General features: G+C 49.1%; 7 protein-coding genes across 7 annotated transcripts; 5 read left to right on the forward strand and 2 right to left on the reverse strand.

Annotated features, from left to right (window-relative positions):
• Positions 1 to 250: 250 nt before the first annotated feature.
• On the forward strand, positions 251 to 361 carry AA0111_g8548 (hypothetical protein; the record flags this gene model as incomplete). The annotated part of the gene is made up of 1 exon (XM_028655007.1): positions 251 to 361. The coding sequence occupies one exon, from the start codon at positions 251 to 253 to the stop codon at positions 359 to 361; it is 111 nt and encodes a 36-aa protein (XP_028503838.1).
• Positions 362 to 640: 279 nt separating this feature from the next.
• Positions 641 to 1,970, reverse strand: AA0111_g8549 (hypothetical protein; the record flags this gene model as incomplete). The annotated part of the gene is made up of 5 exons (XM_028655008.1): positions 641 to 937; positions 1,001 to 1,540; positions 1,605 to 1,681; positions 1,730 to 1,792; positions 1,850 to 1,970. The coding sequence occupies 5 exons, from the start codon at positions 1,968 to 1,970 to the stop codon at positions 641 to 643; spliced, it is 1,098 nt and encodes a 365-aa protein (XP_028503837.1).
• Positions 1,971 to 3,439: 1,469 nt separating this feature from the next.
• AA0111_g8550 (hypothetical protein) lies at positions 3,440 to 5,523 on the forward strand (the record flags this gene model as incomplete). Its single annotated transcript, XM_028655010.1, has 3 exons — positions 3,440 to 3,935; positions 3,994 to 4,373; positions 4,426 to 5,523. The coding sequence occupies 3 exons, from the start codon at positions 3,440 to 3,442 to the stop codon at positions 5,521 to 5,523; spliced, it is 1,974 nt and encodes a 657-aa protein (XP_028503723.1).
• Positions 5,524 to 5,822: 299 nt separating this feature from the next.
• AA0111_g8551 (hypothetical protein) lies at positions 5,823 to 6,933 on the forward strand (the record flags this gene model as incomplete). The annotated part of the gene is made up of 2 exons (XM_028655011.1): positions 5,823 to 6,375; positions 6,428 to 6,933. The coding sequence occupies 2 exons, from the start codon at positions 5,823 to 5,825 to the stop codon at positions 6,931 to 6,933; spliced, it is 1,059 nt and encodes a 352-aa protein (XP_028503724.1).
• Positions 6,934 to 7,075: 142 nt separating this feature from the next.
• Positions 7,076 to 8,417, reverse strand: AA0111_g8552 (hypothetical protein; the record flags this gene model as incomplete). The annotated part of the gene is made up of 3 exons (XM_028655012.1): positions 7,076 to 8,023; positions 8,096 to 8,326; positions 8,400 to 8,417. 3 exons carry the CDS (start codon positions 8,415 to 8,417, stop codon positions 7,076 to 7,078), a joined length of 1,197 nt encoding a protein of 398 aa, XP_028503819.1.
• Positions 8,418 to 10,960: 2,543 nt separating this feature from the next.
• On the forward strand, positions 10,961 to 11,098 carry AA0111_g8553 (hypothetical protein; the record flags this gene model as incomplete). Its single annotated transcript, XM_028655013.1, has 1 exon — positions 10,961 to 11,098. One exon carries the CDS (start codon positions 10,961 to 10,963, stop codon positions 11,096 to 11,098), a length of 138 nt encoding a protein of 45 aa, XP_028503754.1.
• A 1,098-nt stretch (positions 11,099 to 12,196) lies between these two features.
• AA0111_g8554 (hypothetical protein) lies at positions 12,197 to 13,060 on the forward strand (the record flags this gene model as incomplete). The annotated part of the gene is made up of 2 exons (XM_028655014.1): positions 12,197 to 12,427; positions 12,476 to 13,060. The coding sequence occupies 2 exons, from the start codon at positions 12,197 to 12,199 to the stop codon at positions 13,058 to 13,060; spliced, it is 816 nt and encodes a 271-aa protein (XP_028503720.1).
• Positions 13,061 to 14,332: the final 1,272 nt, after the last annotated feature.

Consider the following 14,332-nt stretch of genomic DNA (forward strand, 5'->3'; position numbering starts at 1 on the left):
TTTTTTGGCTCTCCAAAATAACAATTTGGGTTTTGGCGCCATTCTTTCGCGTCGATACCACCCATCTTTCCTTTTCCTTCCCCCTTTCCCCCCAGAAGTTACACATCCCTTTCAAAGGCCGGAATTTTGCTTTAATCTTTGGGCAAAAAGAAAAGGAAGGTAAAAGCCAAGGAAAATTCCCCCCCCCCCCCCCCCCCAAAAAAAACCCCCCTACTAGAATCTATATACTAATGTAATCAAGATCCCCGAGATGGCTTCCACGTCAGCTCTCGTTCTGCCTCCCGCCAAACACCTCGTCACGTTTATCGGTGCCCCTACCACGAACAAAGCTGTTGTGGCAGAGAAGAAGCAGTCCCTTTAGAAGAAAGGCGGCTTCGTTATACAGAACCGTGGTAGTCCAAAGCCTAAAGTCTACAGCAACAAAGGCTGAGAATTGAGATTGAAATCAGGGTAAGATCGAATGGTTCTAAGAGATTGAGCAGGTAAGGTTATACTCCACGGCCAAATACCAATGATCTTGAACGTCCCCAGCTCATAATTACATTGTCGATCACATTGGGTCTTCCTTCTCGACAACTGCATCACCTTGCCTTCAAACCCATTTGCCTTTTGACCTATAGACATGTAGACGAAGCTTTCGTCAGCGAGATGGCGTGCTTCTCCATTCTACGACTGTCGTCGCCCTGATTTCCCTTTCGTCTTTGCCTGCTTGAACAGTAATGCATTGTTTCTCGCTGTCTGTATCGTCGTCGTTGGCCTTCCAACAGGAGTTCCGTATGTGTCGTGGATATGTGGTGTCAAACCCGTTTTTTGGCTGAAGCTCTATACCATCATAACTCTTAACATAGCCATGCGATCGTTGTCGTAGGTGCGATGATGGGTCTGGTGTAAAAGCATTTGTTGATCGAGCGGTATCAAAGTAAGGAATGAAGCGGCCCTATAGTAGAAAATATTAGTTACGGTTGTATGCATAAGTACCTAAATTTCATCTAGAGCTCACCAAGATCCATTTGATCGTCGGTCCGCACACAGCAATTACACCGAGATTCGCTTCAATGTTCGACAATGCATTTCTAACGTTATGCGGGTCCTCGCCGGTGGCGTTGGGTAGGCTGAAGAAGACAACGAAGCGATGTAAACGATAGCAGCCAATGGCTGTAACTGCGAGTGGAAGCGACAGGAATGCAATAACTCCAACTTTGTGCCTCAGAGACATCTGAAGATCGTATAGAATCCACGCCGGAATCAACGCGACAAGAACATCGGTACCAATTGTTACACCGATTACACCAAAGATGTATTGTGCGTCATTGGAACAGTGACCAGGGACTTTGGGGTGCCAATATTTGTGGATCGGCTGACACCTGAAGATGTGTCCAAGGGTGGCAGCGAAAACAAAACAAATGTTTACGATGATTAGCGACCACAAGCTTGCGATGATTAGCCGGTTCGTAGAGCGCAACTTCAATAGCGTGATCAGAAACGAGATCTTGACAAGGCCTAGGATCTGGTTGTATATTGCGTTGTTGATGTAACGCCACTGGCAAAATGTAAATCAGTCCAGCGCAAGCATGCTTGGGCATTCCAGGTGTAGGAGGACTTACGAGTAGCACTTGTTCCTGGCTTATAGCACCCTGTGGAATATCTGCCGCGTGATAGCCAGCGTAAGAGACTAAGACCACTAGAAGCCTGTCAATAGGAAAAACTACTTGCTTGGATCTACACTCACGTTTCCAGACTGTCGCAGTGAGTGCTATCAAGAAGAGCTCAGCAATGATAAGGAGTATGTCTTCTGTAGTAAGCTATATCAGCAAGTATCTTGCATGAACAGAGCGCGGCTGTGCCATACCAATAGCTAATTTGTGTTCTTTTATCTTCCTCCATACCCTAATTGCCACAATGGTGGCCGACAGAACGAAAGGAAAGACAATGAGGAAGATGTTCATAGGCTGAAGACCAGTTCCCGTCATGGTACTTGAAATATTAAAAGCAAATCATCCAAATTATGCTAAGAGATATATTCGCTCCGTCTCCAGAGATATACAAGGTGTACTTACACTTGCAATCGAGTTGACTAATCTTCAGCTTCTCCTGTTGCTAGGCAATACCAGTCTGTTGGAGTTCGCGACGACGCCGCAATCCTTCAAAGGCTGCGCACTTCCGTATGAATCACCAGATGTAATTACAATCCTACTAGGTGGCGACCCTTTGTTGATCGAATGAGCTGTCTTGGTATTGTTCCGGATGCCCCGAGCCGCAGACGGCTCGGAGAATCCATCCTCAACCCTTGCGTTCGTTCATCTGATCAACACTGCCAGCAGGACGAATAACTTATGCAGGCATAGATCGCACAGACTTTGGCGTCAACAAGGGACTTCTCATTGTTCGTAACGTTAGAGTGGGACTTTCATATGCCCATTTTCCCAGGACTTTCAAGGTTGTGCGACGGATCTCGAGACGGAAGTTGTTGACGGAGCTTGTTTCAAGCATGGTTTTTTCAGCAGGTGTTGTTGATGATCTCTCACTAATTGGAAGGGCCAAGTAGGATTCTGTATGTAGGATGTGACGAGGCTTGAGCTGGTTGATTCGTGCAGTGGAGCAGAGAGGGTCCACTACCAAGCTATTGGCGTTCGCGGCTTGGAAGTGCGGGCGGCTCGTGGGCCGAGCCTGAACCGTGCCGCACGCTACCTAGGTAGGCTCTGTCTTCAGTCGCCTACTCTCAACATCAAGCTACGACTGACTATGTAATACCTTTCTCGCTCCATATAATCTCGATGTGAGATAACGATAGTAAGAAATTTGTTTCTCAAGTAGTCCTTGGCAAATCGATGTTTTGGATCTGAGTGGCGGGAAGAGAAACTTAAACGAGGACTGTGCCGCAATCCTACAGCTGAACAAGTCTGATACTCTTCCATCCTTCAAACGCCAAGCTACTAATGCTTCTGAACAGATGAACTTGCCCCATTGGTCTACATGTCCGACTCGTAAATTTGGCATAACTAGCATCCTACAGGAACATGCAGAGATTGAGCTGCTTCCTGCTGGTACAGGGTTTAGAAAGTTTCAATTGGCTTACAACTGCCGCGAATCCGCAGTATCTTTGCATTTCCTGGCGTGGATAGAACAAAACTGAGCCACGATAGATTTTGAAGGCAAGGAGATGATCTGCTCACGGATCCATCAGGCCCGGCTGCTGTATGCAGTCCCTTGCGTAAGACCATCTACATCCCTTCGCTACTAATCCCCCGCTCGACACTCAATGGCTAATCGCAGTCCGTGGCAACATCTAGAACGCTTGCACATGAATCATGCACATGAAGCGTGTGAGAGATCCTCAAAAGTATGCTTACCGGACGGCTAAAGGGATGAGATAAAAAGACGAAGCTCCCGTTGGTGCTTTTTATCTGCCTCGTCTTCTTCTCCACGTCTTGGCCTCACTATGGCACCCATGCAGCGGCTAGCCACGTGCTTCTTCTTGATTATTTCTCCGGGGGCTGTCCTTGGCCAATCCTCCTCAATCCCTGATGTCGAACCTGCAGCTGCTTTCGTCCCAGCCACTCCAGTAGCAGGCGCACCTCTTCAAGAAGCAGAGACCCTACAGTTGACGGATGCCGTCATTGAGCGGCTCGTAACCGAGCAGGGTGTTTCCGAGTATGCGGAATACTTCGCGTTCGACGACAGCACCGCTGCTAGTGATGCGCGTGTACGACGCGCAGCTTCAGCATCTTGCAAGACGTTTCCTGGAGACTTGGCGTGGCCCAAGGAAATTGTCTGGGACATTTTCAACGTCCTTTTAGGCGGGGCACTCATCCCAACTAAGCCTATTGCTGCCTCATGCTACGATTCGAAATGGGGAAAGAAAGACGGTGCAAGGTGTACGGAAGTTGCCAACAAATTCACGGATCCGCTATTCCATCATGCAGATCCTACATCAAGTGAGTGATTCCCTTCTATAAAGCTTAAATAAGCCGTCTAGTAACACTGTCTGTCTAGATATGTGGCCCATCTTTCAGGGTAGGACATGTATGCCTAAGAATGACACTGACGGCAAATCGTGCACACTGGGCGGATATCCTGAGTACGCAATCAAAGTCACCAACGTGGCGCAGATTCAGCTTGCCATCAATTTCGCAAGAGCGACCAACCTTCGTCTAGTCATCAAGAACACTGGTCATTGCTATCTGGGAAAGTCCACTGGTGCCGGAGCATTGAGTTTATGGATGCACAACATGGACCAAATCGACTATCTCCCCAACTACAAAGGTCCGGGCTATTCTGGACCGGCTTTCAAGGTTGCTGCTGGAGTTACCGTTAGGCAAATCTATGAAGCTGCAGACAAATACGATGTTACTGTTCTCGGTGCCGTTTCATGGGTAAGTAATGCTGAGGATATCATGCCTGATCAAGATGACTGACATACACCAGAGCGTTGGGTGGGCTGGTGGTATGATCACTGGTGGTGGGCAAAATCCTCTTGCCGGTGTTTACGGGATGTCAGCCGACCATGTTGTCGCATTTCAGGTTGTAACAGCTAATGGTCGCTTCATCACTGTATCCGAAGCTTCGAACCCTGACTTGTTCTGGGCGCTTCGAGGTGGCGGTGGCGGTACTTTCGCCGTCGTCGTATCGGTCATCGTTCGCGTGCACCCCAAGATAAACGTCGTTACTGCAGGCTGGTATCTCGATGCTTCGAACAATAGCCTTGAAGACTTCTGGAAGGGTACTAAGAAGTTCTATGAGGTTTTCCTTGACTGGGCAGAGTCAGGCATATATAGCTTCTTCATTATGGGCAACCAGCCTAAGCCATTCCTCAGCATGGCGTACCTTTTCGCAGCAAACCATACTGCGGAATCATATGACAAGGTCGTAAAGCCATTCTTCGACTACCTGGACACGAACAACATCACGCTTACGAAACCTCATACAAGCGTGGCACACAACAACTTCTACTCCGCTTACCAGGCAGCTTGGGGCTCTAACAGCTTCCCTATCGGTCTGGATAACTCGCTTCCGGCTAATCGCATCGTCCCTCGACGCAACTTCCAGGAAAAGTTCAATGAGACTTATGCACTGATCAAGGAACATGTCTCTGCTGGCAAACATCTCCTTGGCTACCACAAGACTCCTGTTAAGTACGCAAATACCAACAACGCCATTAGCCCAGCATGGCGCGAATGCGGCATGTTCATGGTTACCTCATCGAACAAGTCGATGGATCACTCCACACCTGAGGCACTCAAACTCGCGAACAAAGATCTACAGGAAAACATCCTCCAGCCCTGGCGCGATATCTCACCAGTTTCCGAGGGTGGTGGCACATATCTCAACGAAGCCAGCGTCGAAGAGCCCGACTGGCAAGAGTCGTTCTATGGAGGTTACTACCCGAAGTTGAGTCAGATAAAGAGGAAATGGGACCCTACTGATGTTTTCTACGCGACCACTGCTGTTGGAAGTGAGCGATGGGTAGTTAAAGATGGAGAGCAGGGTGTTCAAACCCAAAATGGAAGGCTGTGCAGGGTTTGAGTCGGTGAGACTTACCACTGATGATGCTTTGAAGTTATAGATAGTTTAACCATAGCATGAGAGCCAATCAGTATAAAAATGTTTGTCGACTGTTCAATTCTTTGTCGGGTGATTACAACATGCGAGTGCCCGTGGTTGTGACGCTTAAACCCAAACAAACAGCAATGGAGGTGTATGCGCACTAGGGAACTCACCACTCACCGGCACTACTCACAATCCGGCTATTAATTCGCGTCAAGGACCCGAAAGTCTTGCTACGACAGTCTCACATCTCGGTGTTGGGTAGGAATTTTGCGAACATGCAGAGTCGCGACACACCACCACATTCGGGTCCCGACACCCCGGAAACACAAGCGTTGAGATACTCGCCTACCACTGCCACAGACAGTCTCGCAATCCCCACTAGCTTACCATCTGTATCACTGACCCCAACACCTAAGACATCGGGATACCAGGCATCCAAGAATCCTACACAAGATGAAGTAGAGGCCGATTTGTTACTCAAACGTCATCAGCAAGATCTACTGGTTCTTACAAGCTTGAACGACAACTCGACACTGCATTGGCGCCCGTCGTGGTTCAAACAAGTTCCCTTCAACGACTCGTTCTGGACACTTCACAATCCGCCAGATGTAGTGACCGAGAAGCTTCCGAGTAGTGTACCGCAAAGCAAAGATTACTACACTCGACGCATGAGGCAACAAGGTGATCGACCACCAATCTACATCGAAACCTGGGACCATTGGGATCGATATTGCGAGTTGTATGGAGTGCCACTAGACTTCTTGTCAGAAGATCAGGTTGGCCTCATGCGCCTGGGACTACCGCGTACTGAAAAGGGAGCGCTTTGTGGTAATATGATCGCGATCAGGCGGTACGAAAGCACAACACTGACAGAGTGTAGCTCCACCGTCATATCCACTTTATCCAGAACCACAACCTAGAGGTTGTGGGCACTACATCCTTGACCCTTCAACGCACACAACCCATCTACCGTCCAAGTTCCGTTCTATCAATCATGACACGGAATTTCCAGAGGATGTCCAAGTTGTCGTTGTGCATTCTAATGGTGCGCTAACAATAGAGCGCAAAGATGAGATGCCCAAGCATCATATCAAGTGGACGCTTTCCGACGGCAAAACGGAGAATGGGGGTGATTCGGGGTATGACGCTGTTAGTAATTCCCTAAATCAGCAGGGTCCGGCGAGGCGATGGACGTATGTTCCATGGACTAGCGAGCAAGACGAGAGCTGCAAGTGTCTGAGTTTAGTGGTAAAGCTGAAAGTCAACAACAAGAGGAAATATGAGACTACTAGAGAGGATGAAACTACAGGGATAGCGCATAAGACAGAGGACAAGAAGCCAGACAAGAAAAAGAATGTGAAAAGAATGCTCAGGGAGCTGCAGTGAACGATAAAAGCACACTGGGTTGGATGAGCATTATATCAGAGCTTTCAACGTCGGTTTGTTTATTCGTTGCCTATACAATAACTTCTTAGATAGATTTTCAGGTCGCATCGACAGATCTACTACATGTAGCCATCTCTGAGCCTCACTGCACAGTGGTTGGATCGTCCTTTGACACCAATATGCCTCTATCGTACAACCCTGTGATGATACCCACGCCTCTTCCCACATCCCGAGCAAAAGTACTACTGCTGCAGAACTCCTGTCCGTTGTTCTTATACAATGTTTTCAGTCCTCCAGTTTCGCTCCACTCAGCCACAAAGCTAGCCGCCGTACATTCGCAAGCCTGCTTCTCATCTTCTGATCCCTGCATATTGCACTTTGCCCTAGCTTTGCTTACTTTCATAAGTCCTGGCGCAAAGGGATGGCCGGCCATAAGAAGCTTGCCAGAAGCGTCGACAGAAAGGTTGTCGACGCTCGATGGAGCGCGAATGAACTTTCGGAAATGTAACTTGATCGTGTCAGGACTGAAAGTGTAGAAGTTCACTCCCATTTTCGCTGATGAGGCAACAGCTACGGTCGTCGAGTTGAGCATAGCAATACCGTTAGCGAAAGGTACACGGACCAACGTCTTTGTGTGCGAGGGGTTGTGGATGTCGGTATATACGACACTACCCCCAGGAATTCCAGCAAACGTCTCGACCTGCGAAATGAGCGGAGAGATGAGGGACCCGATGTAGTGGTCGTTGGTTACTAGTAGTTTTCCGTCTCCCAAAGAATGGATGGAGTTGGGTGTATAGATCAGTGGATGCTTCAATGTTTGCACATATTTCGCTACTGCGTCTTGGACAGAGACCTGAAATACTTCGATGATGTTTCCGGAATTCCGGGAATGGTTAATGACGTAAAGTGTTGATGTCGCGGCGTCGAACTCGATGCCCAAGGGTTGGAAGTCTGCTACATTATTGTAATCAGTCAGAACCAGCGGCTTGAGAACTTCAGATTCAGGAGTGTTTGGCGATGAATAATCGTAGATCCAGATATGTGGGTTGTCTTCATCGCCTCGTTTGCTTAGAGCTGGAGCGAATGTGCCCTGTAGATGTTAGGTTGTGGAATACAAACATAACTTCGCTTCTGTGAGCAAATTTTATTGGAAGCTTCGCACCATCACGGTATTCCACTGATCTCTTCCAGGGTTGCAACTCAGGAACGCAATGCCCATGCCCTCTTCGAAGAGCACATCCTCACAGTTGCGGAGCTGATCGCGGAACTTGACCTCATGGCTCTTGAAGTTGTTGACGTCCTCGAATTTCCCAGGTCTGTTTCCAAATATCGTCGACAACGCAAGATAGCGGTCGTATACGTATGGCGCGAGGATAGCAAGCGCTATAAGCAACTGTGTTACGCGTCAGTCATCAGCTGTTGACTGCCCCAGGGCTACGCAGGTCTGAGTTCGAGTATTCACATACGATCGATCGACTCGCCATGTTCGTGGTAGCGTGTCTTTGCAGGGAGAATATGGATGATGTATCACAAATAGTGGCACGGTCGAAGATGAAGTTCACTGTGCTGACGGACCGCCTAAACCCCACCAAAAGAGGGGACAATCATCATCGTTGCATGAGACTCGTCAGCGTGTCTCTATATACGGCCTTAGTAGCAAGCGAATCGGTGCTTCCCGTTGGTTTATCGGGCCGCTGGCAACATGGGTGCTGGTTGTTCGACGTCGCGACCACAAGGATGCGGATGCGGATGCGGAGCGAGAGTGGTGTCCGTGCCAGCGAAAGTCTTTTCCTGTGGCAGTACCTGCCATCTACATGAACCACCCCAGTTTGTCCATCTTCAACACACCCAACAGATCACATCCGTACGCCGCGCTAAGATAGCCAAAGACGACGATTAGTTCTCGAGTTCCAAAACTATCGGTCTGGGTGTACACTTGGCGTCTTCAGTCTGACCGTCTAAGTAATGTTCCTACTGATGTCGTAGGTCAACGGTCTCAGCTGCAACTACAACCCGTATACTTGATGTACAAACCAATCCTATTGCATTGATTTGAGACCTATACGGAGAACCATTAACCTGAACTAGGCTTTTGGTTATGACAGGTATTGAGGTACAATGCTAAATCTTTCCCAGTCTTTGTTTTTCCAAGTCCAGCTCCGTCAACTTTTACCCTGAACAAGATGCTGATCCCGCTTTCCCTTCTCATGTCTTCACCATACTTGCAGACTCATTTCTAGCTCTTGTGAGTCAAATCCTATCGAATTTGGGATTGCCAATCTCGTAAAGTGTCCGGTGTTAAGGTGGCGCACATACTCGGATGAATAGATCTGAAACCTACGCAGACCCCAGGTATGGAGTGTAGAATCGAGCTTGGGGTGCATCTCCTTAATAGTCAAACCGTTGTCTATCGGAGGCAAAGTCTGGAATTTTCCAGCTAATATTGATGCTCTCGTGAAACTGGATACTTAATGTGGCCAGTGTGGTAGTTGCGAAGATGATACTTCTCCACCTTTACAGGCATCGATATTAGCATATTGAGTTCTTTGATGCAAACAGATTTTTCTATTTGCTACGTAAGATATCTGTTCCATGGCGCTCGAACCTTTTTTGGTCCCGATCGAGAACACATCTACATCGCTTCTCATGATACATTTTCTGATCTGTCTATTTTACACTGTGTGCTATCAAGGTTCGCATATACAAACAAACTTGTCAGAGTCACATACCGGCGTCTGACGCGCCACACTTTAAACCATGTGGGAATAGCCGTGGCCAAGATGTAAAACGTTCCCAAATTACGTCACTGTATGATGGAGTTCTGAAGTACACATCTGACAGCTAACTTCTTTTTTGAACCGCCAAGTTATACATGTGCCAAGCGTCTGAGAGAGCAGTGATTGCCTAGAGTCTACCTCTCGAGATATGTGCTTATCGTAAAGCCCAAATATCACGCTAACACATCACTCCTGTCAAAACTTTTAGAGATCGCTACAAGTTTCGGTCCGAGCGAAAAGTGCACCCAAGTGTAGCTTCCTATATACAAAACGCTTTGCTGGCGGTACTGTACCCCAGTTTAGCTTAGTAGAGCCTCCTTTCTGACAATTCCATGTAGTAATACTAGCAATTCTTGGAGGCTCTTCCAAGTTGAAGCATCATTCTCATCTCTATAAGCCCAGACCCTGCCCTTACAATCCTCTATCCCGCCCATAGCCTGTGGATGCCGGGAGATCAGCATATGCCAGGCTTGTTATGAACGAGGTAATTTAGGCTCAATGGCATGAACATGGGGTCATCTGAGAGTGCAGCCTGTCGATGTGAATTCCTGGATTTTGGCAAGATCTCTAATAACGACTGCGATGGCCACGCATCTAGTAGACCGGAAAGTCAAGTCTAGATGCGCATTGGCCGAGATGTCTTCGTGTTGATGAACGGCACGTTGATGGATGCACACGCCTTGATGGTGTGGAGAGCCGGAACGTGAGCACTAATGCTGCAGTTGGGCAGTCACCGTTGACCTTTGTGGAAGATGGAGCTTCCAAAGTAGCTTCATGCGGAGAGAATCTCCGCATCAGGTAGGTAGAAAGGGGCGCATACAGATTGTTTTCGATAGCATATACGCGCGCCGCGGATGGCCAACATCGCCATTAGTGTTGGTATGCTGACAAGATAGTATTGAGCAATTTTGGCAACACCACAAGACGCGACAGCAGGAAGATGTTGAGAGAGAAGACGGCGCACGTCCTTTTCTTGATATCCACAGCTGCCTTTCAAGTCACAGAACAGGAAGTATGTCTGGCTTGACGTGTTGGCTGGAGCTGAGTTGGTCGAGCAGAATATAAGTCACGCGCGCGCCAACTTTCGCGATGAGACCGTCGAAGAGGTGTGTAATTCAATGTGAGCGTCGATTCACGCTCTATAGCTGACAAGGACACGAGAGACCTAGAAGAACGGAGCCGATAGGGGCGTGGCTCGCAGTGGCTTATTGGCTTGGCGATACTGTGTAGAGTGTTGGGTGACCGCCGCGATGGCGGGATTGTTCCCGGGGCTTGGGGGCTACATCCCTAACACCACAACACTTCTTTCATCCAACGTCGACGTTCAGCGAGACAAAAGCGATATCTACATCATCTCCCAGGCGTTTGGGAAGCAGCGCAACTTCTAGTGATCGTTACAAAGTTACCATTGTAACGCTGCCCCTCGCAACGCCTTGTAGCGGCTACCTGCCGGCACAGCAGCTGCACAGAACGAGCCTTATTGCCGCGCAAGGGGCAATCTTTGGCGAAGGCGTCAGGGACCGCGCCGCCTAGACAGAATGGTGCCCCGTTTTCCTGGCCAGAACGTCGCTCGATCTGGTTAACTTTTATTGCATCGAACAGGCCAACGCATAACTGACCTATCAGAACCGTTAGACCTACAGACCGTGATTTGGTCGAAAGCTTCTATTACCCGAATCGCTTGTAAGTCGTCAGCCGAAGAAACGAGTCTTGCTTGCACGGGGGGCCCGTCGTGGCTTTATTAGCAGGCCAGGAATGGGCTGGTGGCTTGAAGGATTCGCAGCTCCCATGGCAATCATCATAAGGGCCGGCCGTTCCCATGCATTGACATGTTCTGGAGGCTGCTAAATAAATCGACGAAAGGCTGTTCAAACCATCTTTCGGGTTGCGATCGACATTGATAAGCAAGTCCCTCCAACTGGTTGTCACTCTTTGCCTTTTCACAGTTACGATCGTTCCCCTACCCCTGGCGGCCCGCAAAAAGCCCTCGGACACTTGCTGAACCGCTGCAAGGTACCATCCGTACCTGAGAGTTGGACAAAGTGGTCATCGACAACGACCGTAAACCACCTGGCCATCACCAAAGTTCGGTCATGGGCCTCAGGATTCTGAGGAGATTCTGCGTTTAATAATAGCATCATCGACGGCTATAGCATCCTTTATTGGATATGGGTTCACAATGTTTCGTACGCGAGTCGGTAGCGATCCTGTCGCACCATAATCCCCTGCCAACGCGGAAGAGGCAACACGAAAACGGCTGCTGCGGAGTCCCCTTATATCTGCGAGTGTCACCACGCATCGGCTTCCAATTTCGCGCGTTGCTTCTGCTGCTCGTCGTATTTCTATCTTGCAGTTCCCAGGCTGCCCCCGTATCCGCAACGGAAACACATGGTGATCGACCGGCCCTGCTCGTGGAAGACGACCTTGCTTGGACAGGATCGGCATTGTACCTGGACCTCAGCCCGCCGCCATCCGCCTCGCTGTTGATGCCTCCTCTAAAACGCGACGACGATGTCACGCAAACACCCTCTGCTCCACTATCGGAACGAGCCATCAATACCGACTCTAATACCGCGGATAGCTCCAAATTCGAAGTTCCCAAGGCATTCGATACAGGATTCTCAAATAATTTTACCAACTCATGCGCAAACTTCCTCAATCGCCTGCGTTCAAGTACGGAATTCAACAACTGCCACCCATTTTCCTTACTGATACAGGTATGTTCAACGAGAGACTCAAAGAAAGTCTCGACTGACAGGCTGCAGACATCAAGCGGCTTTTTCGATGCCTCGAAATCTACGCTTCGTATTACACAAACCCTCGATGCGACCTGCGAAGTAGACGCAGCGCAATGCAAACCGATCCTGGACAATTTTGCGATAGAACTACTATCAGAGACGGCATGCAAATCTGACTATGAAAGCGACAATCCCTTGGTACTGCAGGCTTACAACGGCCTCGTCGCATACCAGCCATCGTATCAGGCAAGTTGTTTGCACGATGACCAGGGAAACTATTGTTTCGCAAATGCCGTCAGCAACACGTCGTCACCAGGAGACTCATACCCATATTACCTACCCATTGGACAAGAACTTCCCGGTGGATCACGGCCAACTTGCAACTCGTGCCTACAACAAGCAATGAGCGTCTTTTCTTATTACGGCAACAACGCTACGCAACCTCTTTCGAAAACCTACACTTCAGCCGCTCAGCAGATCTCGATAGCATGCGGCTCGACCTTCGTTAATGTCACAGCCGCCCCTCTCAAAGCTGCTGCACCGACTACGAGCGTCACAATCACACCTACGATAACCTTGATCCTAATGTTTGTACTTTATTTCTTCCAGTGATGGAGCGATACCCTATACCTACTATTCTTGTAAATACTTTACCTTAGTCTCTGTCGATGCTTAGGATCGACTGTTCATTAGCGACGGCGCACGGAAGGATTCACTTTTTGTCATGATTGACTGTTGCAGAGCTGGAGGGGATACCCATGGATCTTCTGACCCACAGAATTGGCCGTCATCGCGATAGGCCTTTGTCGAAATACAAGGCGATGTGTAGATGTACAAAGTTTGTCTTGAGTGAGGCGTCTTATTCAGATCAATAACAGGCTATGATCGACAGATCAAAAGTCAGCTACACGAAAAGCAATCTTGAACATTGTTTCACGAACACCAGTATTCAGGGCTTGCTTAGTGATTGGTCATCCGTCCGTTTGTACAATATGAAGGGCCATGGCACAGCCCACGGACCCGGGAAACTTCGACGCCAATGCTACACAATCTATCCGTCACGATCGCGCACTTGGGTCCGCTCCCGCCAATGATTTGCAGACACCCTGTCTACATCATCGTCATTTCGTTTCTGACCGAAGCATTTGTTTCCGAAAACGAGATTGCACCACAGTACCTAGGTATGCGATGCACATGGAAGCTCCATGTAAAAGCGGACGACGATGATATGTGGATCTGCGAACGTCACACGTCAGCGCATGTGCAACTGTGGGTCTGACCAGCTCCTCGGCATATCTTCTCGATCTCCTCCGAAAGAGCTATTCCGGTAGCCTGAAACGCGGAAGCTGATCACGTGCGGGTCACACTTGTGGGGTGCCGTGATTTGGCAGAAAGCGGTCGCCTGGCACGTCACGCATCAACGTTGTGCTTCAGCTTCCCGTGGTCGGGCCGTTTGTGCGACGTCAAGAACGTGGGCTCGCTTTGTATTCTGCACTTTATCGTGATCGTCTCAAGACCGGCTGATGGAGAAATTGCCGGGTCGTTCAATATGGCCGTGGACCAATTCCGCAGAACAATCCAAAGAATCCCGCTCCCCGGTGGAGCTCGGGACCATCCTGTCATCTCCAACGCCTTAACCCTTGCATGGATAATCCGCGCAGTCGTTGGTCGTCAGCTGTGACAGGCCAGCCTCTTCCTGGCCCATATGTCAAACACTTCATGCGTTTGAAAGGCCCGACCACTCTTCTGTCAGCCGTGTCCCATGCTCATTCTTGTACCTGAGACGTCCAGCTTCGCCGCGAGGGTTTGCTATGCGCGTCCCTTCCACTCTCATTCCTTCCTTCATGACTTGTGCTCGTTAAGAGAGTCTATAATCGGGCTGGG

This window comes from Alternaria arborescens, assembly GCF_004154835.1.
Source record: "Alternaria arborescens strain FERA 675 chromosome Unknown contig_22, whole genome shotgun sequence".
Lineage (NCBI taxonomy): Eukaryota > Fungi > Ascomycota > Dothideomycetes > Pleosporales > Pleosporaceae > Alternaria > Alternaria arborescens.